This window comes from Oryctolagus cuniculus, chromosome 4 (assembly GCF_964237555.1).
Source record: "Oryctolagus cuniculus chromosome 4, mOryCun1.1, whole genome shotgun sequence".
In the NCBI taxonomy this organism is placed as follows: Eukaryota; Metazoa; Chordata; class Mammalia; order Lagomorpha; family Leporidae; genus Oryctolagus; species Oryctolagus cuniculus.
In genome coordinates, this window is record NC_091435.1 from 168,388,366 (window position 1) to 168,410,798 (window position 22,433).

The 22,433-nt window shown below is 40.1% G+C and overlaps 1 protein-coding gene across 2 annotated transcripts in view; it reads left to right on the plus strand.

Moving 5' to 3' along the window:
• STT3B (STT3 oligosaccharyltransferase complex catalytic subunit B) overlaps positions 1-22,433 on the plus strand; it is a 111,470-nt gene that overhangs the window by 82,839 nt on the left and 6,198 nt on the right. For both annotated transcript variants that reach the window (XM_051858909.2, XM_051858910.2), the window contains exons 6-15: positions 2,870-2,968; positions 4,973-5,119; positions 6,015-6,063; positions 7,399-7,553; positions 11,324-11,535; positions 13,203-13,390; positions 13,962-14,133; positions 15,619-15,792; positions 19,138-19,251; positions 22,076-22,288. In XM_051858909.2, coding sequence (XP_051714869.1) covers positions 2,870-2,968; positions 4,973-5,119; positions 6,015-6,063; positions 7,399-7,553; positions 11,324-11,535; positions 13,203-13,390; positions 13,962-14,133; positions 15,619-15,792; positions 19,138-19,251; positions 22,076-22,288 — 1,523 coding nt within the window. The remainder of the gene's footprint in view (positions 1-2,869; positions 2,969-4,972; positions 5,120-6,014; positions 6,064-7,398; positions 7,554-11,323; positions 11,536-13,202; positions 13,391-13,961; positions 14,134-15,618; positions 15,793-19,137; positions 19,252-22,075; positions 22,289-22,433) is intronic.

Here is a 22,433-nt window from a genome sequence, read left to right on the forward strand (position 1 = left end):
TCCCTTTTTTTCTGATTCTGCGTCTGTGACTCTATGTTTAGGCTTCAACATGAGATTGATTTGTAAAAGAAACATTAATACAAGACCTATCAACCAAATTGGTTGACAATTTGTATCATGACAGAGATTCTTATTTTCTTCATTTTCATTGGGTTCAAGTTTCATGTAGAGGGTAATTCCATTCCAACATTAATATGTGTGGAAGTACATTGATGGGTAGATTACATGTGTCGTTTTCTTTAGATAGCTTGAGGTCACGAGAAGCATGATTGACATATTTTGATCCATCCTATTAAATCAATGAGCTTCTTACCCTTTGCCTAACATTGTAACCATCTCTCATCAGATAGCTTAGGAGGCAGCTTAACATTTGAGCCCATTATCCATGATTTATCTTCTGTAGATGGGATTCTTTTTCTTTTTAAATATTTTATATACTTATTTGAGAGGTAGAGTTACAGACAGTGAGAGGGAGAAACAAAAAGGTCTCCCGTCCGTTGGTTCACTCCCCAGTGGCCGCAACAGAGCTGTGCTGATCTGAAGCCAGGAGCCAGGTGCTTCTTCCTGGTCTCAGGCAGGTGCAGGGGTCCAAGGACTTGGGCCATCCTCCACTGCTCTCCCTGGCCATTGTGCGCCGTGCCGACCGCGGGGAGCTGCCCCGCGGGGAGCTGCCCGTGGTCAAACTCAAGGACAAGGAGCTGTCCCCCAGCTGGGAGGCCCTGTTCTCAGGCACCCAGGGCCAGCTGAGGCCAGGAGCCCGCATCTTCTCCTTTGACGGCCGGGACATCCTGCGGCACCCAGCCTGGCCCCAGAAGAGCGTGTAGCATGGCTCGGACCCCAGCGGGCGCAGGCTGACCAACAGCTACTGCGAGACGGGGCGGACAGAAGCGCTGACGGCCATAGGCCAGGCCTTGTTGCTGCTGGCGGGCAGACTGCTGGAGCAGACGGCCGCGAGCTGCCACCTTGCCTACGCCGTCCTCTGCATCGAGAACAGCTTCATGACCTCCTCCAAGTAGGGCCGAGCTGGGACGGCCGAGGCACGCACAGGTGGCCACGGACAGCAGGCAGTTGGCAGGGGCCACCGGCGCCCCCCGGGGACCATTCCTGTGTGCTTCACGTTTCATGTAATCCTCAAAGAAATAAAAGGAAGCCAAAGAGTGTATTTTTTAAAAAGTTTAAGACAAAAAAAAAAAAAGAGCTGGATTGGAAGAGGAGCAGCCGGGACTAGAACCAGCGCCCATCTGGGATGCCGGCGTCTCAGGCAGAGGATCAACCTACTGCACCACGGCGCCGGCCCTGGGATTCTTTTAAAAGCAAATAAATATTCTTTATCATCTAACTTGGGTGAAGAGAGTGTAGGCTGAAGATATACCACGCTGTTTAGTGCACAGTGCACAGAGATGGCCTGCTTTCTAATTAATGTTATTACAGTGATTCCAGGTGGTCAGTTTATCCTTGAGCAACTTGTCTGATAGCGATCTGAATATGTAAACACAAAACAAGTCTTTCACACAAGCTATAACCTCTCCCCGAATTTAAGTATACAGCTTTTTTAAAAATTTATTTATTTATTTATTTGAAATGCAGAGTTGCTGAGAGGCAGAGGCACAGAGAGAGAGGTCTTCCATCTGCTGGTTCACTCCCCAAATGGCTGTAATGGCCAGAGAGCAGGGCTGATCGGAAGCTAGGAGCCAGAGCTTCTTCTGGGTCTCCTACACAGTTACAGGCTCCCAAGGACTTGGGCCATCTTCTACTGCTTTCCCAGGCTATAACAGAGCTGGATCAGAAGTGGAGCAGCCAGGACTCAAACACCAAGCGCCCATGTTGGGTGCCGGCACTACAAGTGGTGGCCCCAAAGTATACATTTAAATAAGCTGAGAATGGAATATTGTAGTAATACTCAGTATTAATAACAACTAAGATTCGTTTCAAAAACACTAAGTTCAATAACATACCTATATTTAGTTCTTTTCTTTTAATCACTGAAAGCTTGGTGGATATGGGATTTTTTTTTAACCTGTGAATATTATGCAGAAAATACTGTGAGATTATAAACAAGTTGTGAAATACCTGAGAGCTTTTGAGATAATAGCAAGTTCTCACATACGTATTTATTAGGTCATATGTATTTTGGGTTAATACCTGGAAGAAATATTTCTCACTTCACATTTACTGATTCAGAACTTTTTGAAATCCTTGCCTCGTTCTTTCCATTGATACATTTCCATTAACTTTTTGAAAGACATTTGAAAGGCAGAAAAAGACAGATAAAAAGAAATCTCCATTTGCTTGTTTGTTCCCTGAATACCTGCAACAACTGCGGGTGGGCCAGGCTGAGTCAGGACCCAGCACTCAGCCTGAGTCTCCTGCGTGGGCGACAGGGGGCTAGAAGAGGCTGAACCCCAGTCACCCTGCTATGGGATGCTGGCCTCTCAGCTGCTGTGCCAACTACTCGTCCCACCTTCTTATACGTGGATCTCAAATTGTTTGCATCTAAATTAACTTCTCTTATTACATTTTCTATAATCTCTATGAAATTCCTTCATGTATATTACATGGCTTCTTAGTTCATGTCAATGATTATTGATGGAAGATGGAAAAAAAGTTAATTCATTTGTGGGAAAGGAAGGCAGTTCAAGTCTCCTATTATAAATCATGTTTTTTAAAATAAGGTACTTAAGATTTTACGACTGGACAGACTGTTCGTGATTTATCGTGTGGCTAAGAAGTGCATTAGCATTCGCTCTAAGATTCTGTTCTTAAAGTAAGTTCATTGAGAACTGTGGTTTAAAAAAGATTTGTGCATGTGCATGTGTTTTCAAAACTTAATGGTAGTAAACTATCCTTTTTTTTTATTTTGTCTTTTTAGCATATAGCACCTTCTACATTGTGGGTTTAATATTATCCATGCAAATACCTTTTGTGGGATTCCAGCCAATCAGAACAAGTGAACACATGGCAGCTGCAGGTATTAAAAAAATACGCTTATTTTCCTTCTTCTAAAAGAATATGTGAATGTATGATTGGCCAGTATTCCAAGGAAATAACAGGTTTTTACTAATACTTAGGTGGTGGTGGTTTTTAATTTTCAGCAATCACCAAATAACCCTAGTCACAATTATGGGATATCTGTCAAATTTTATCAGAGATTCTCAGTACAAGGAAGTCCATGGGTAGTCATTTTACTTGTCACATTTTATAAATGCCAATCTGCATTATATAACTTTTTGAAGTGATATCCCACAATATTTATCGTCAGATTCTCAGTAAAACTTGAACCATCCTTCACCCCCTTGCTAAGAAAGGTAGTAACTTCTACTGTGCTGTTTTATAGCACTTTGAAAACCATGGAATATTTTCTGATAGAGAAATATATATTCAGTGTTGAAAAATGTATGGCAATGCTATATAGATACACAATCGCCTGTCTTTATATTTCCAAAATTGGAATCTTTGATAATGCATACTTAACCTAAAATGGATTTTTTAAAGTTCTTGTGGTTATTTATTTTAAAAAATCAGTATTTCAGATGGATTATGGTTCTCATAGCCTGTTTGAAGATTTACACCTAGTGTTTTTGTATAACGTTTTGTACATTTTGTCAATTACGTATAATTTTCTTCTGTTGCTTTAATTTTTACCTTTGTGTTCACCTTTATATTTACTGATGTATGGAAGAAAATATTAGTATGTTTTTCTCAGTGTCATAAGGCGAATAACGGAGACCCCTTTACAAGAGACAGTTTAATGACGGAAAAGCATACAGGTTTATTTAATATTAGTATAGGTTTTACATGACACGGGAAATTAAAATACAAGGAAAAAGTAGACAGTCATGTACCAGTGTAGTTAGAAAAAATGATGTGCTATCTAATGGTCATAAACTGAGGAAAAGTTGGCCAGTCCTATTTGTTCAACTGTTCCTGGCCATCTGTATCCTCATCCATTTCTTCTTTTTTTTTTTTTTTTTTTTTTTTTTGACAGGCAGAGTGGACAGTGAGAGAGAGAGACAGAGAGAGAAAGGTCTTCCTTTGCCGTTGGTTCACCCTCCAATGGCCGCCGCTGCAGCCGGCGCACCGCGCTGATCCTGGCAGGAGCCAGGAGCCAGGTGCTTTTCCTGGTCTCCCATGGGGTGCAGGGCCCAAGCACCTGGGCCATCCTCCACTGCACTCCCTGGCCATAGCAGAGAGCTGGCCTGGAAGAGGGGCAACCGGGACAGAATCCGGCGCCCCAACCGGGACTAGAACCCGGTGTGCCGGCGCCGCAAGGTGGAGGATTAGCCTATTGAGCCACGGCGCCGGCTCTCATCCATTTCTTCTGGTACCAGGCGGGTCCCTCTGGAAGGAGGAGCTTATGAGTTTCCTATAGGGCATTCAGAATTCTTTTATGACCTGTTCCAGGGGATGTTCTGTTTTCACAAATGCTGTATTTCAGGCTCGCATGTCCTGAACTCCAGCTCTAAATTGGAAATTTATTGAAGTGTGTATATAAGGTCACAGCCTACCATTCATTCATTCACTCGTCACATCCTATCACACATCTTGCTCTTCATTCTGAAAAGTAAGGAGTTCAGAATTCTCCTGATTCAGGTCATTTGAATCCTTCAGGAAAGCACATTTTTGGAATTATAAGTGACAATTTTATCTCTCCACCTCACCATGTCACTATAAGATAAGGGAAAGGAAGGAACTGAATATGTTAAATAGGCTTCCATCATTCAAATAGGATTTCTTTTGTCTTTTGCAAGTGTGGGGACTCTGATCATTATGAAGTAATGTGTAATGGAATTTTTTTGAACATATTAATTGGCTATTTAATTCATTCGAGAAAGGAATGAGATGTTAACAAGATGAAATAATTAGTCTGGTATGAATGGCTCAGAGTATTGTAAGAGCTCTTTCAAATAGAAGTTTTTAAATGCCTTATAAAAGTGTTTGGTTCATTATTTATATGACCTGTTTCTTTAATTAGGTGTCTTTGCTTTGCTACAAGCTTATGCTTTCTTGCAATATCTGAGAGACAGATTAACAAAACAAGAATTCCAGACTCTCTTCTTTTTGGGTGTATCTCTGGCTGCTGGTGCTGTGTTCCTTAGTGTCATCTATCTGACATATACAGGTAGGTATCATAACTTGTTGGTTATGAATTGCATCTAGATTATTATTCAAAAAGCTGCTTCTATGAAATTTTTACATATTCCATTTATCTTAGTAGGTCAGATACTGTGGTGGGTTTCTGTATGAGCAAAATAAAAAGAATAATCAAAGTTTTAAAATCTGAAGAGTATTTCTACAAATTCTGATTTTTTTTTAAACCAAAGTTATTTCTGCTGCAGCAGATTCTCATAAATCCACATTCACACTTCCTCCTGTTGGGTGAAAAGGCCTAAACTTAAAAAAAAAAAAAAATCGGAACTTCTAGTGTTAATCCTGCTACATGTTCACTCTCTCTTGTGTACATATATTTTCTCTTCCCGTAAATAGTGAACCCAGTCAGTTTCAGTCGAGTTTCTTATCCTTATTTCATTGTTCCTTAGAAACATATTAAATTCTTTCTACACATATTCCATCTCTCAAGTTAACATAGCAGCATACATAGCTCATAAAATCATGAAGAACTGACAAGAATAAACAGTATTAATGTGAAAAGCATTTTTGTAATTATTTGGTAGGCTTTAGCATTCTGGATTGTGTCATTTGGATAACTCACCATTTTAAAATTATCTGATAACGTCTTACCTTCTTTGCTAATAAAAACTTGAGAGAATTGGAAGGCATTTTATCTGTGAACTTAAGTGTGTATTTCTGTGGAAACAAGATCTCCACGGATTTAGTTTTCTTGGTTCACTACCTTATTAACTAACTGCTGGCCATATGAATATGTTAGTACCTATAAAAGAAAACTGAAATTCTTTGAGCATTAGTTTAAATAAATCCATAAGTAACAATAAACTGAAAAAGCCAAAACAATAAAAACAATAATAAAATAAGTTGTTGGCGTTTTTCCTTCCAAGGTTACATTGCACCATGGAGTGGAAGGTTTTATTCTTTGTGGGACACTGGGTAAGTGCAGATAAGTTATTTGACTTCGTATTATATTACTCTTTTTGCTCCTCTCTCTATTCTTGCTTTGTTAGCATTTTAATGAGCATTTGGGAAGCATTTCTAAAGTACCTAAAAGGTATATGTAGATGTGTTTTTATAGGATACATATATAATACTTATTTTGAATGTGCTTTTAGTCCTGTATTTCTGTTCTGCATGACCAGCTCCTTATTTTAATATTGTTTGTTGAAACATTCAGATAATGTTTGTACTTTTGTCTCTATATAAAATTTTCATCTCTTAATGCTAATTGTTAAGGAGAGATGCTACTTTACAAGGCTATATGCCATAGATACGAAGAAAACAATTTGTTTCTAATACCTCATGATCCAAGTTTCTGGTTTTTTCTTCATTTTTGTTTTTCATCTGAGCAGTACACTAATGAATATCTGTTGCATTTCTCTTTGGAATGCTACTATCTAAACATTTTTTAAACATTGGTTTTTAAATTGCACAGCCATTCCAACAGAACTTGTAAATCTCAGATATTTTCCTAAAGGTTGGGAAAGTACTGGGTGATAATTTACCTCCCTCCCTTCCTGCAGGTCTGTCTCTTTTGTTACTCTCTGGGGGACCCAATAGAAGCCTACCACAGTTTATTGAACACACCTTTGGATGTGATCCCAAAAAGGCTCATGTCCAGGTTGATGTAAAGGACATAAGCAGATGACTGACACTAACAGTTGTGCACATGCTTCCAGGAGTTCGTCCTCTGGATCACTGGAGGGTTTGAGGGAAAGCCCCAGTTGCAGAGGATTCTGATTAGGTTAAATCACTGGCTTGGCGTTTGTTGGTTATACTTGATCCTGCTTTTTGCACTCTCTAAAGTTTGACTATGTTGGAGTCTCAAGATATTTCAGGAATAATTTGTCTATTCCTTTCCAATTCCTTCACCTTCGTCCATGCCAGCTCTTTGTCAAAAGCAAAGCGTTGTAGCAATGTGGTATCTTACTCAGTAAGGTATTTCTCCCTCAGGTAATTCTAAAACTTCAAATTCATTGATATAAATATTGGAGATGTTGAGATAAACTGCAAATTTGAGCAAAGATTTTTGTATTAGAAGCCAAAGACAATAGTTTTATGATGGTTTCTAGATAATTCTCTCAATTTTATGCAGGACATACTAGTATCAGTTTTACTAGTGTGAACCAAACATATTTCCATTGGAATGTCCAGTTAAACAAAAAGGAGTATGGAGTAGGAACCATATCTACAATCAGAATGATCTCTTCATCTAAAAGGAACTCCTGTTTTATCATTTAGTTGTAAAAATATTAACTTTTTTAATACCAGGTATGCAAAAATACACATTCCAATTATTGCATCAGTGTCTGAGCATCAGCCTACGACTTGGGTGTCTTTCTTCTTTGATCTACATATTCTTGTATGTACCTTCCCAGCAGGCCTGTGGTTCTGCATCAAAAATATCAACGACGAAAGAGTATTTGGTAAGAGAGATTTTTAATGAATACTTTGATTTAGAAAAATTATTTCCCTTTTGGGGATTATTACTTCACTGTAAAATATGGTTTTTCTTTGCTTCAGCCTGTATATTCAAGATTAATTTTCTCTTAATTTTGCATAGGTGCTTAAACATGAAAAAATTCATTGAATTTGCCTCATAAACATTCTAATTATTAGCTGTTTAACTTAGACCTAGCATCTAAATTTTACATTTTGTATATTTTGGTTTTCTGAGAGGTTAATATTACTATAGTCTATGTTTAAGAGTTGGACGTGTTAACTTTGTAGTCACCATATGTTGACTTCATTTTCTTTTTGTAAGATTTATTAAAATTTTTCTATTAAAAAAAGATTGATTTATTTGAAAAGCAGAGTTACAGAGACAGATGGAGAAACAGAAATCTTCCATCTGCTGGTTCACTCCCCAAGTGGCCACAATGGCTGGGGCTGGACCAGGCTGAAGCCAGGAATCTGGAACTCAGTCTGGGTCTCCCTCATGAGTGGCAGGGACCCAAGTACTTCTGCTGCTTTCCCAGACACATTAGCAGGGAGATGGATCAGAAGTAGAGCAGCCGGGACTCAAACCTGCACTCAGGATGCCTGTATTGCAGGTGGCTGGCCACTTAACTCACTGCACAGTAACAGCAGGCCCAATTTCACTTTCTAAGTTAGGTTTGATTAAGTAGCAGGAAGTTTTCAGTGGTATCCATTCTCCCAAGTTTCAAAGCAAAGAACACTTTATAATGGAATGAGGATCACCTTTGAGTGAGCACCATCCTCATTGGTAGTTTGTTTCCAACTAACAGAATGAAAATGCAAAATATTTACAAGCTAATTGTTAGGGCAGGTGTTCTGGTGCAGTGGCTTATGTTGCTGCCTGAGCTGAATGTCTGTCCCATGTCAGATACTCTGCTTCCGGCTCAGCTCCCTGATGATGTGCCTGAGTAGCAGCAGATGATGGCTCAAGTACCTGAGTTCCTGCCACTCATGTGGGCAGTCTGGATGAAATTCCTGACCCCTGGTTCCTGTCCTGTCCCCAGCTGTAGCAGCCATTTGGAGAGAGAGAGCGAGTGAGCGAGCCTGCAGATAGAAGATCTCTCTGTCTCTTTGTCATTTTACCTTTTAAATAAATAAATCTCTAAAATAAATAAAAGCTACCTGATAATCAAAATGTAAATAGATAAAAATGAGCAAACAACAGGCTTCTGTGTGATTTAATTATCACAGTGGGTGATGCTGGACTGTTTTACGCTTGATGAAAACTGATGCTGAGAAAAACTTTGTGGTGTGCACAGGATCACACAAGCAATCACCTTATAGTATTAGGACTTGAACAAGTATGGACCTTGTCACTCCTGTGAGTGACACCTCAAGTTATTCCAGAGTGAAGTTTGGAGAGAAAAAACAGCAGCCACAAGAGTTCTGACTAAACCATAACACTTATTCTTCTCTATTTTATTTAGATTAATGGTCTCTGTGTAAGGCCATGTTAATTGAAAACTTTTTAACTTAAACATATGCCTACCTGGGTTTTAGGAATGAACTGAGCAATCTCATCCCCAATATATATCCACGAGAAGAGAGTGCATGTAGCCACAAAGGATGTATTAAAGAATTCACATAGCAATTTTATCCCTAAGAGCCCCAAGTTAGAAACGTTTCAAAGGTTGTTAGCAGAGAATAGGTTAAGAAAAAGTTTTTATATATTTATACACTGCAATACAATGGGCAGTTAATAAATGAATCATATGAGTAAAAATAACAGAACCCAGTAAGTCCAAATACAGTCCAAAGTAATAGCCTTTAGCCAGAATGGTGAACCCTTTTCTTGTGGTTAGCGCATTATCTAGGAGGCTCTGGTTGTTGGAAACTTGTTTCTTGGTAGTAACTTCACAGGTTCTTCCTTTGATTAATGATTTAACATTCTCATCCTCTTCTTGATTTAAAGCACACTTTTGGGAGATATTGACACTGCCTTATCAAAACTGTGCCTTAATGATATAACTCACAGATGTTTTGGTTTGTCATCTGTAGATTTTATAATGTACAAGGGGTCTTCAAAACGTTCATGGAAATGCATATTATGAAAAAGCTATACATGGATTTCAAGTTTTATTTTGCACCAAAATAGGCTTTACCAACATGTTACGTCTGCACAGGATTTAGCTTGAGACACTAGGAAGGAGAAGACTGAGTTTGAAAAGAGTCCCTATCAGAGAAACATGAATTCCATTAAAAGTAAAGCAAGAACAAGCTTACAGTTTGTGATGAAGTGTGGGTAGAAAAGTGGTAAAATCATTGCTTTACACAAAGTTTATGGAAAAAGTGTGGCAAATCAGCAGTTTACGAAAAGACTGTGTTGAAGATGAAGATGAAAACTCACAGTGGCAGAGCATCTACATCAATTTGGGGGAAGGGATGATTAATCTTGTTCATGTTCTAATTGAAGAGAGGGAGAGATCTTCCATCTACTGATTCACTCCCCAGATGGCCGCAGTGGCCAGGGTTGGTCCAGGCTGAAGTCAGGAGCTTCGTCTGGATCTCCCATGTGGGTGCAGGGGCCATCTTCTGCTGCTTTCCCAGGCCATTAGCAGGGAGCTGATTGGAATGGAACAGTCAGGACATGAGCTGAGCCCTGTGTGGAATGCCAGCATTGCAGGAAGTGGCTTCACTGGCTATACCACAATGCAGCCCCAGCTTACTCAGTTCTGATGGGAAAATTAAAGTGGAGCAGACTTTCTGCTGCATGGTGCCAAACTGTTGTGCCCAGATCTGCAGATGAGAGAATGCTTAGAATGGAAATTTTGAACAAGTGGGATCAAGATCCTGAAACAGTTCCTTGAAGAACTTTAATAGAAGATGAAACATGGCTTTATTAGTGTAATTCCTGAAGACGCAGCACAGTCAGAGCATGGACTTCCAAGAGGTGGGACTGGTGCAGTCAAGGCAAGAAGATAAGAGCAAAGGTCATGGCAGGAGTTTCTGCTCCAGGGGCTTTTCTGATTGACTTTCTGGTGGGCCAGATAACCCTGACCTCCGCTGTTTTGTGAGAGTTTTGAGAAAGTTGGCTACAGTTTCAGCAGGAAGACTCCTGGGAAGGGTCACCAGAGAGGCCTCCTGCGTGACAGTGCCCCTGGTCAGTTCCTCTCCCCAGACAGTGACAGCTTTGTGAAAGTTTGGATGGAAGTCAGCGGGCATCCACCTTGTTATCTGTCGTCTTCTGTAGAGGACACCCGTTTCTCCTTAGTCAGTGATGTAAAAATGCAATAATGTTAAAAAGACTGCATTGACATAGGTAAATTCCCAGGATGCTCCTTTCTGTAGGTATTGACTGCAAGCTAGTATCACTTACAGAAATGTCTTGAACTTGATGTATGTTATGTTGAAGTTATTATGTATATATGTATGTATAAGTATATATACATATCTTTTATTTTGTTTTTCCCTGAGCCTTTTGAAGTCCCCTCATATGATGCTGTTGACAAATAATGATAAATTAAGTGTAAATTCCCTATATCTAATTTTAGTCATGATAACCCTTTTTGGTACTTTTGATGTATAGTTTTATTTACTCAACATTAATTATCTCTAAATATGACTTAATCAATTGATTGGTATTAACTAATTTAAAAACAGTTCTTTTGTGAAACAGTTGTCTGCTTTTAGACTTGTGTGCTGTGGTGTCAGCTTTCAAGTTTAGTTTCCTGTGAACATTTTTGACTCTGAAGTGTGGTAAGAGAATTTGTCTTTGCAGTTGCTCTGTATGCGATCAGCGCTGTCTACTTTGCTGGAGTGATGGTGCGACTGATGTTGACTTTGACTCCAGTTGTCTGTATGCTGTCTGCAATTGCCTTCTCAAATGTTTTTGAGCACTATTTGGGGGATGACTTGAAAAGGGAAAATCCACCTGTGGAAGACAGCAGTGACGAGGATGACAAAAGAAATCCAGGAAATTTGTATGATAAGGTGGGAAATTAAAGTAAGACCTTTAGAAATTTCATGTGCTTTTTAAGTTTTTTCACTGTTGTAAGAGCTATGTAAGAAATGTGGTTGATCTGAGGATTTAGAGAAAATATGTTTCTAGTTCATCACTTAACTGCCTCGAAATTTAAATCCCATTTGGGCTTTTATCTCAAGCAAGAAATTAGAAATGTAATCATAGAAGAAATTCTTAGTTTTGGTCAGTTGTTAACCCAAAAACCTTGAAGTTTTTAATAACCTTCCATTTTTGAGAGCAAAACTTGGTAGTCTACTAAATTGCATATATTTGGCATTATCAACCCCTCTTGAAACCATGTGGATAAGTTCTTGTCATTGAGGTCCACATTTACTGCTAAGCTTTAAAATGGTATTGAAAGATGTTTCAAAGTGATATTTGGTTGATTAGTGAAAAATACCAGGAATAAAGCACCCATACAATGTAAAGCATTTTTAACCTATTATCTTTCAGATTTATAACAGCAGTATTGTATTTGCAAGTATAGAAAAACTTGTAAAAATTGGAGTACTTGCCTTGGATGACATATTAAACTTTTTTTAATATTGAGTGGTTTTTTGGCCGGCGCCGCAGCTCACTAGGCTAATCCTCCACCTGCGGCAACGGTGCCCCGGGTTCCAGTCCCGGTCGGGGCGCCGGATTCTGTCCCGGTTGCCCCTCTTTCAGTCCAGCTCTCTACTGTGGCCCGGGAAGGCAGTGGAGGATGGCCCAGGTGTTTGGGCCCTGCACCTGCGTGGGAGACCAGGAGGAAGCACCTGGCTCCTGACTTCGGATCGGCACAGCGTGCCAGCCGTGGAGGCCATTTGGGGGGGTGAACCAATGGAAGGAAAACCTTTCTCTCTGTCTCTCTCTCTCTCTCTCGCTAACTCTGCCTGTAAAAATATACATATATATATAGAATGGATTTTTAAATAGTAATAAGCAGTGAAACTTCTTTCCTTATTGTAAGATCAGGGTAATTCACAAAGATTTATTTTAATAAAACACATATCTGTTTTTGTATTTGTTGTTAATTTTTCAGTTTTTTTATGGTTTCTGTACCAGCTTTGTAATGTGGAACTTGATGAGCATAGACCTGTCCTCTTTCCCTTGTTTTGGTGGGTTTCTTGATGGTGCTGTCATGTTTTTTGTTTCGTTTTGTTTTGTTTTCTGAAAGGTAATTTTGAGTTTTAACAAGTCTTGGTTTTAGGATTTGGAAATTGAAAGATGATTCTAAAAAGCAACTGCAACTTTTTCCTACACTAAAGCTCTCTGTGGTCTGGATTAGAGCTGGGCATCTATTTTAAGGATGTGGAATTAAAATTAAGGATTTATATATTAAGATTTTATATTGCAGGAATAGAGCCATTTGGTTATCTTCTTTGTATTTAATTAAAACATAAGAACAACTGGGCTTGAAAGCAGCCTTTTGTTGAAGATACTGTTCTGCTACAGAGCTAGCTTCTAGATTGGGCATATCCCCAGGAAACAATTGGCATTTTAGAATCTATTTTGTTGGTTTTTAGTAAACACTTCATCACTCATGGAAGAGTGTCTAATGGTTGTACCTTTTCTAAGTCATAGAATGAAAGTGATAGATTAACAATCTCCCAACTTGAAGTGATGGATTTGTCTAACCAGGTTTTGTATTTTTCAGGCAGGTAAAGTGAGGAAACACGTAACTGAACAGGAGAAAACTGAAGAGGGATTAGGTCCTAACATAAAAAGCATTGTCACCATGTTGATGCTGATGTTACTGATGATGTTTGCAGTCCACTGTACCTGGGTCACAAGCAACGCCTACTCTAGTCCAAGTGTGGTCCTCGCCTCTTACAATCATGATGGGTAGGAAAATAATTTGACTGCAACGAGATTTCATAACCACCCTTTCTTTTTGTCTTTTGTTATGAAAGGTAGAATTCAAAGACGAGTATTGTTCGCGAGGCTCTACATTTTGGATCTCAGTTTTTCTCAGTGTGGTCTATGACACACAGTATCATCATTACCATGCGACTAAATTCACACTTTAGTCACACACTAAGCCTGCTAAGTCAGAAACCTGGGAGTGGAACACAGAAAGAATCTGTGGTTCAGCAGGGACGGGTGCAGCCAACTTACGTGTTGCCTTGGCCTCCTGCCTTCTCTTTCACTTGGGAGCTTATTAGGCTTGTAGAAGATCAAGCCCTACCCAGAACTGAGGAATCACTTTTGATAAGATATGTGAGAGATTTGTATGCATATTAGCTTAAGAAGCGTTACTCTAGCTTTCGTTGATTTTTCTCCCCTTATATGGAAGCTGTTTTAACTATCATCCTTAAAGTGTGAAATTATTTAGTGGTTTAGCACCTCAAGATTTTTAGTTATCCACTTCACATTTATAAGATCTCATTTAAAGGGATATTGTTGTTCTTTTCAGCACGAGGAATATCTTAGATGATTTTAGAGAAGCTTACTTTTGGCTGAGACAAAATACAGATGAACATGCGCGGGTGATGTCTTGGTGGGATTATGGCTATCAGATAGCTGGAATGGCTAACAGAACTACTTTGGTGGATAATAACACCTGGAATAACAGTCACATAGCACTGGTAAGGATTTGATAAACAGAAATATTTATCAGTCTTCACTTAGGATTAAACATGAAAGATGTAGGTGAAAGGACTCTTTGCCTACTGAATTCTCAAGATATTTCTTGGCCGGCGCCGCGGCTCAATAGGCTAATCCTCCACCTAGCGGCGCCGGCACACCGGGTTCTAGTCCCAGTTGGGGCGCTGGATTCTGTCCCGGTTGCCCTTCTTCCAGGCCAGCTCTCTGCTGTGGCCCGGGAGTGCAGTGGAGGATGGCCCAAGTGCTTGGGCCCTGCACCCCATGGGAGACCAGGAGAAGTACCTGGCTCCTGCCATCGGATCAGTGTGGTGCGCCGGCCGTGGCGGCCATTGGAGGGTGAACCAACGGCAAAAGGAAGACCTTTCTCTCTGTCTCTCTCTCTCACTGTCCACTCTGTGCCTGTCAAAAAAAAAAAAAAAAGATATTTCTTTACACATGTATCCAATAAAGTTAGTTCAAAATATGCTTATTTATTTTGTTTTTAAGAATAGTATGTAAGCAGAATTGTAGCCTGATTTCTGGTAGATTTCATAATAAATTCAGCTTACTGGAAAGGTAGGCAAAATTGGAAACTTTAAAAATGTTTGGCCGGCGCCGTGGCTCAATAGGCTAATCCTCCACCTTGCGGCGCCGGCACACCGGGTTCTAGTCCCGGTTGGGGCGCCGGATTCTGTCCCGGTTGCCCCTCTTCCAGGCCAGCTCTCTGCTATGGCCAGGGAGTGCAGTGGAGGATGGCCCAGGTGCTTGGGCCCTGCACCCCATGGGAGACCAGGAAAAAGCACCTGGCTCCTGGCTCCTGCCAGGATCAGCGCGGTGCGCCGGCTGCAGCGGCGGCCATTGGAGGGTGAACCAACGGCAAAGGAAGACCTTTCTCTCTGTCTCTCTCTCTCACTGTCCACTCTGCCTGTCAAAAAAAAAAAAAAAAAAAAAAAATGTTTGACTTTCTGTGTTATAAACCAAGAAAGTTATTTGCAAATATATAAAGCAAAGGCAGTGTATTGGTTGTTATGCAAATGGTATTTTCTTTATTAAAAATATTCTGCAGAAATTAAGATAATCACCTCCTTGTGCTTTAATATTTTGTATTGATAACTAGGTTTTATTTAGCTAAAGTAATTTGTGTTAGTGTTTTACCTAGTCGTCTGCTGGCTGCTACACTTGATAGAAGAATGTATAGACATGTGCTAGCAAGATCACTGCCAGCTGTGGTCTGGGGTTGTAAGAAATTGTCTATTTTGAGCTTGTCTCTGATTTTAATATGTTAATCTCCTAAAACTTAATTACTAGCAAGATATTAGAACACATTTTGATTTTGACATATCTGCTATAAATTGGTTATAGTAGGTGAGATGTTTATACATTTTAGTAAGTTTGTTGAATTTATAGTAAGTAGTTTCTGCAAAAATATAAAAGTTGAGTTTCATCTTGAGGTAAAAGTGTATATTCATTTTAATTTTATTTTCTAGGTGGGAAAAGCTATGTCTTCTAATGAAACAGCAGCCTATAAGATAATGAGGACTCTGGATGTAGACTATGTTTTGGTTATTTTTGGAGGGGTTATTGGCTATTCTGGTGATGATATCAACAAGTTTCTCTGGATGGTTAGGATAGCTGAAGGGGAACATCCAAAAGACATTCGGGTAAGATAATTCACGTATATGAAAACAGCTTACAATGTCCAAGGAATTCCTTATCTTGCGAATTACATTTATTTTCATCCCACCCCCCAAATTAGTCACTTACTCTGACTTTATTTATTAACCATACTGGAGACATTTCCTAGATTGAGCAGTTTGAAACTCCTCCCTGATACTTCCCATTCTGCCGTGTGAAGAGATCCCTTGAAATTGCTGTCTTTGCTTTCGTTTTGTTCCCTCTCCCAGTGTAATATGACACTGATCATTAAACACTTCCTGGCTTAGAAGCCTACAGCAGATTATGGAGAAAGACCTTAAAACCAGACAGATGTGTTAAGAATGGAAACTCTGTCAGCTTGGTACTGTGTGCAAGTTAATTTTTTTTTTTTAAGATGTATTTATTTATTTGAAGTTAGAAGCAGAGGCGGAGTGAGAGAGAGGTCTTCCAACCGCTGGTTCACTACCCAGATGGCTGCAACAGCCAGAATTGCGCTGATCCAAAGCCAGGAGCTTCTTCTAGGTCTCCCTTGAAGGGTGCAGGGGCCCAAGGATTTGGGCCATCTTCTACTGCTTTCCCAGGCCATAGCAGAGCGCTGGATGGGAAGTGGAGCAGCTGGGACTTGAACTGGCGCCCATATGGGATTCCAGCACTTCAGGCAGTGACCTTACCCGCTATGCCACAGCACCAGTCCTCTGTGTACAAGTTAATTTAAGCCAGTCAGCATATGTGCTTTGAGTGCTGGATCTTGTTGTAGTATCTGGAGATATAAGAGTGATAATGCAGACTAGGTTATCAGTAATGGACAGATCAAGAATTTGTAGTGCTGTTGTAAGAGTTTTTAGTAATGTGGATGAAGCCTCAGCCTACTGGCTGATGCAAAATAGAATATTCTCTATGATGAAACGTTGTAAATAGTCCCAATTCCTTAACATGGAATACAAGCCTCTTTTTTAAGATTTGTTTATTTGAGAGACAGTTACAGAGAGAGAGAGAGGGAGGGAGAGAGAGAGAGAGAAAGGTCTTCCATGCATTGGTTCACTCCCCAGATGGCCACAGTGGCCAGAGTTGGGCCATTCCAAAGCCAGGAGCCAGGAGCTTCTTCCCATCTCCCAAGTGGGTGTAGGAGCCCAAGTGCTTGGGCCTCCTCCACTGCTTTCTCAGGCTATTATCGGGGAGCTGGGTTGGAAGTGGAGCTGCTGGGTCAAAGTGGAGGCCTCACCTAATAATGCCATAGTGCTGGCCCCCATGAGCCTTTTTATGCTTCGCTTTCCTTTGCTGATCTCTTCTTCTTCTGCCAGCTTTTTCCCCACTATGCCAATATACTGTCCCCTCAATCCTCAACTGATCTGCTACATTTGTTTTTACTGTCTCCTTTTTGGACTCCTTCCTTCCCATAGACTTGTTACCTACCTCTCTGGAAACCTGTTTTGGAACACCCATGTCTATACTCAACATTAGATTGCATATTTATGTAGAAGATTTTATCTTCTCTCTCCTACTCACCTGAGAGCTGTTAACGAGAATGGTCATGCCAAAAAAAAAAAAAAAAAGATAGTAAAATTTGCTATTGATCCAGTATAATAGAGTCATTCAGGGGAAAATCACTTGTTTTAGTGACGAACATGAATTAAAGCCCTGGATTTTCTGGTCCGATGTGTTGATTTTCCTAAATTGTGATAATGAGCATTATTGCCTCGTATTAAATGAATCTATTAAATTGAACTCTTGGTTTGAGATTTTCATTTGTGGATGTGCCTTAGCAATGCCAAGTTACGATGTTATGATGTGGAAGATGAGAAATCACTGTTTCCAAATACATGCTTTGACATTTTATATATGTAGAAATCCTAAATTTCTGTGCTTTCTAAATTAATTTTTAAACTTTATTAATCAATATATTCACTCAAAAAGTAGAGATATGTAGCAAATATTTAGCTCCCCCAAAAAGAAAAAATAGTCTTTCTATAATTAATACTGTCTGACAATAGATTTTTAAGTATTCTCACCACAAGTACTTAAATGTGTGAGGTAATATATGTCTTTTCCCAATTTTTATTTGGAATCTGTGACCAATTCCTTATGAGACAGGCAGGGTTGGGGCAGAGTTGGGGCTGCAACTCTAACCGTGCTGTGTGCTCGCTCACTCACTCTGAACCCTCACTGGTGACCTTAAATTTGCTTAATTTAGCTATTCCACCATGTATGTGTTTTTCAAAACATGATGTACACTGGAAATGTATAGGATTTTGTCAGTTAAAAAAGAAAAACATTCCTGGTAGTCTCTGCTGCTTTGTGTGGTTCTTATTCAAACAGATAACTAGTAGCAAGATGTGTAACCCGTGCATAATACATCTTGACAATCTTTCCTTGTTTGAATATGGAGAACTTTGTTCCTTTTTTTGCTTTTGCACAATGTGTTCCATTTTGTGTGGCTATGATTTATTTAACTTGTCCCTATTCGTGGGCATTTGAGTGGTTTCCAGTTTATGTAGTTTCAAAAGGATACAATAAATGACTTCCTACATTCATTATTTCAGCCATTTACCTGTAGGGTAAATTCCTAAATGAGGAATTTCTGAGTCAGAAATTAGAATAAACTATCTTCCCAATTTGTTTTTTTTTGTTGTTGTTTTTTGTTTTTTTTTTTTTTTTTTTTTTTTTTTACAGGCAGAGTGGACAGTGAGAGAGAGAGACAGAGAGAAAGGTCTTCCTTTGCCGTTGGTTCACCCTCCAATGGCCGCCGCGGCTGGCGCGCTGCGGCCGGCACACCGCGCTGATCCGATGGCAGGAGCCAGGAGCCAGGTGCTTTTCCTGGTCTCCCACGGGGTGCAGGGCCCAAGCACCTGGGCCATCCTCCACTGCACTCCCTGGCCACAGCAGAGGGCTGGCCTGGAAGAGGGGCAACCGGGACAGAATCCGGCGCCCCGACCGGGACTAGAACCCGGTGTGCCGGCGCCACTAGGCGGAGGATTAGCCTAGTGAGCCGCGGCGCCGGCCTCTTGCCAATTTGTAACTTAACCTGATTGAAATTACTAACATTCCCCTCCGTAACTAAAGAAGTCCATTTTAAGAGTCTGTATGGAAAAATTTTGGAAGAACATTTACAGGAATTCAGAAGGAGTAATGGAGATAAGGGCAGGACAGTTGTTGGGAAGATCCAGCCCACCTGACGCCAAACCATGGCATGGGTGTCATTCAGCGTTCCAAAGCTTCATAACATGGGTAAAAATCTGGGCTTTTTTAGTTGTAACTGAATATAGCTTTATAAAGACACCTCAAAAACTGATATATCACTTTGAATGTGTTAAATTGAACTGACAAGGCAATTTTTGGTTTGTTTCTTCTAGGAAAGTGACTATTTCACCCCACAGGGAGAATTCCGGGTAGACAAAGCAGGATCCCCCACTCTGTTGAATTGCCTTATGTATAAAATGTCATACTACAGATTTGGAGAAATGCAGGTTAGTTGCATTGGTTTCCCTGTGATCTTTATTCAAAAGAATATTTTCTAAAAGTCTTTGTGTCTAGGAAACAAGATAATGATGTTTTTGACTGCACTTATAGAGAAATGTACTTATCTAAAGATTCACTTTTTCATTGAATTTAGATTTCTGAAACTTTCATGTGAGAAATTAGAAAGCGGAATTTTAGATCAAAGACTTCTTTCCAAAATATTTATTGACACTAGTCTCAAGTCCAGCTTTTGCTTGCCACCTGGCCTTCTGACCTCACGTTGTTGGAAGGCATCATTCTCCAGGGGAGAGGTCTCCCAGCGGGGAAATGGGGTTATGTAAGGCACTTTGCTGCTTGGTGGGAAAAAGTCCCAAATTACATTGAAATGTGTAGTCACTGCAGCTGTCCACTGGTATTCTCTCTTACCACGGATGGCTAGAACTGCCTGGCTCAGAGTGTCCCATTAAATTAGAAGGATGTGATAGAAAAGCTTAAAAGTCTGCAAAATGAATACGCAAAGAGGCATTGTAGCCGCAAGAAGAGCAGCAGACTTGATGTCATAATTCCTGTGTGGGGATCTGGCCCTGTCAATCTGTGTAACCCTCACATTTAGAGCCTCCCAAGACTTGTTAGTTTTCATCTGTAAATCATGGGGATTTGGACAGGATATTCCTTTATGGCATAAAAATGTTTGAGACAAAGGCAGTTGCAAAGCATCAAATGGAGAAAAAACTATCCAAAAGGCAAGATACAAATCCTCCTTTCCTAAAGACAGTTCACTCTTAACCAGCCCAGCGAAGGCACCAGAGGAATCTACATCGTTACATTAGTTTCTTAGTTATGTTAACCTCCCTCACTCTTCTGCCTTGGATGCCCGGAACCATTTTCCTCTGTCATTTCTCTACAAACTCACGCTGTTCTGAGCTATAGTTCTAAACTACTCTTGAGTTTGATTTTTTTGAGATTTCTTAAGTGTGAGGTGCACAGCCCATGTTGCTGAACTTTGTTTTTCTCTTGTTAATATATTGACAAAAACTCACAAGGCTTGAGGAAAATAGTATTTCCCTCCTCAGCCATTTCAAAGATTTTTTTAATAGCTTTTAGATTACGTAACTGTATACCAAGTTACTACCTTCTTACCAAGAATTCAGTGAAAACGGCTCAATTCCAAATTGACTTGTGGATTATCTAAAATCAGAGCATAAATTGCTTGTTTAACTTTTATGCTGTCACCAAGGCCCAATATAACTATCCAAATTGAAGGGGTTTGAAAAACCTCAATTTGTGAAATAAGTTTTATTCTTGTGTAAAATATCAGTGTAGCTCTATAAAGCACTAAGTTTTTTAAAAAGTTTGCTTATTGCTCTGTTCTTGCTCAGAGCATGGCTTCAAGGTAGATCCATACTGTTAGATGTCTGTCATAATTATTCACCTGGAATTACCCTGCAGATAGGGGACACACACAAAACATGAAAATCTAGATTTAGGTTTTGGGGCTTTTCTTTTGTAGGTCATTGCCTGGTCTGCAAACTCATGCTGAGAAAGAAACACCACATGTTAAGAATGAATTTCTGGCATTAACCATTAGTTTCTCTGTTCATTAATGGTTGCATTGAAGGCCCCTTTTACCTCTCATATTAGCAATTTTAAAGTCATGTTTCTGGTATGTGTTCAGTTTTGATGCCTGCTCTAATCAAGAATAATATAGGGTTAAATGGAACTACAGATTCTGTTACGTAGATAAATAAGAACAAGGCATCCAGCTTTGGAATGCAGTTGATTGTAATTTCCCTCCGCACTGTTTCTTTCCTTTTTTTATTTTTTGTGAATCAATCCTCCTGTTGTTTGGCTTGTTAACCTATAGTTCCCATTTTCAGGATACAGTAGTGTTCCTTCCTTTTGTATTTATTTAAGAAATAACACTGGGAGATAAGGCTGCACTTCTAAGATAAAGTCATCATGTAGCTGGAGAATACAGACAATGTTAAAAATACATAAAAATGTTAGCAGTGTATGCCCATAGAATAAAAGTACAAGGTGCTGTAAGGAAGTAATGGGAGAGTCTTATCAAACAACCACCTCAGGAAAGTAGAGGTGCTGTCTGGGCTAAAATCCAGGCACCAGCCAGTCATGCCAAAGAACTGGCAAAAGGGCGTGTCAGGCAGGCAGGAGGCGGAGCAGGGCACCCTTCTGAGCACCAGCCTTGTGTACCTACACGAAAGGATTTTGATGAAAGTCACTTGGTGTTTTAGGTTTTGGGTGATTTTTTTGTTTGTTTCCTGTGTGTGTGTGTGTATACACATACATGCATGCACATGTGGGTTTTTGAAAGAGCAGGCTCCCACTGCATGTTTAGTCTCCAAATGTCCATCATAGCTGGAGCTGAACCCAGGCTCCCCAGATGCTATCCAGATCTCCCAAGTAGGTGGCACGCACCCAGTTGCTTGAACCGTCACTGCTGCTGTCAGGGTCTGTGTTTGCAAGAGCTGGTGGTAGGATCTGGAAACGGGCAACAAACCCAGGTACTCCAGTGTTGAATGTGGGTGTCTTAATCACATATCCAATGACTGCTCAGGTGTGTGGTTTCTCTGTGACTGTAGGCTGCTCCTCTGCTCTTAGGCATTCTAGGAATTTCTGATTCTGATGTGTTTAGTTCTTCTCTTGCTGATTTCTACCTATCTAGGTAGGAGTATTTGAGAACAGTTAAGATGTATGACTTGATTCTCTTTTCCTTGTTTAAAGAAAGAGCCTTGCTCTAATGATAGCATTTGCTACCTTCTAACACTGTGTTATCCAAATGGTTAACATCCAGTACTAATGTTACTTTTGCAGCTGGACTTTCGTACACCCCCAGGTTTTGACCGAACACGTAATGCTGAGATTGGGAACAAGGACATTAAATTCAAACACTTAGAAGAAGCCTTTACATCAGAACACTGGCTTGTCAGGATATATAAAGTGAAAGCTCCTGATAACAGGGAAACGCTGGATCACAAACCTCGAGTCACCAACATCTTCCCAAAACAGAAGTATTTGTCAAAGAAGGTGCGTGTCAAGTGAAGTCATGCGCTCCCCCCATATTGCCTGCCTTCCCTCCTTCCAACCTTCCTTCATTATTTCTTTCTTTTAAAGATATATTTACTTATTTGAAAGTCAAAGTTACAGAGTGAAAGATGGGGAGAGAGAGGTC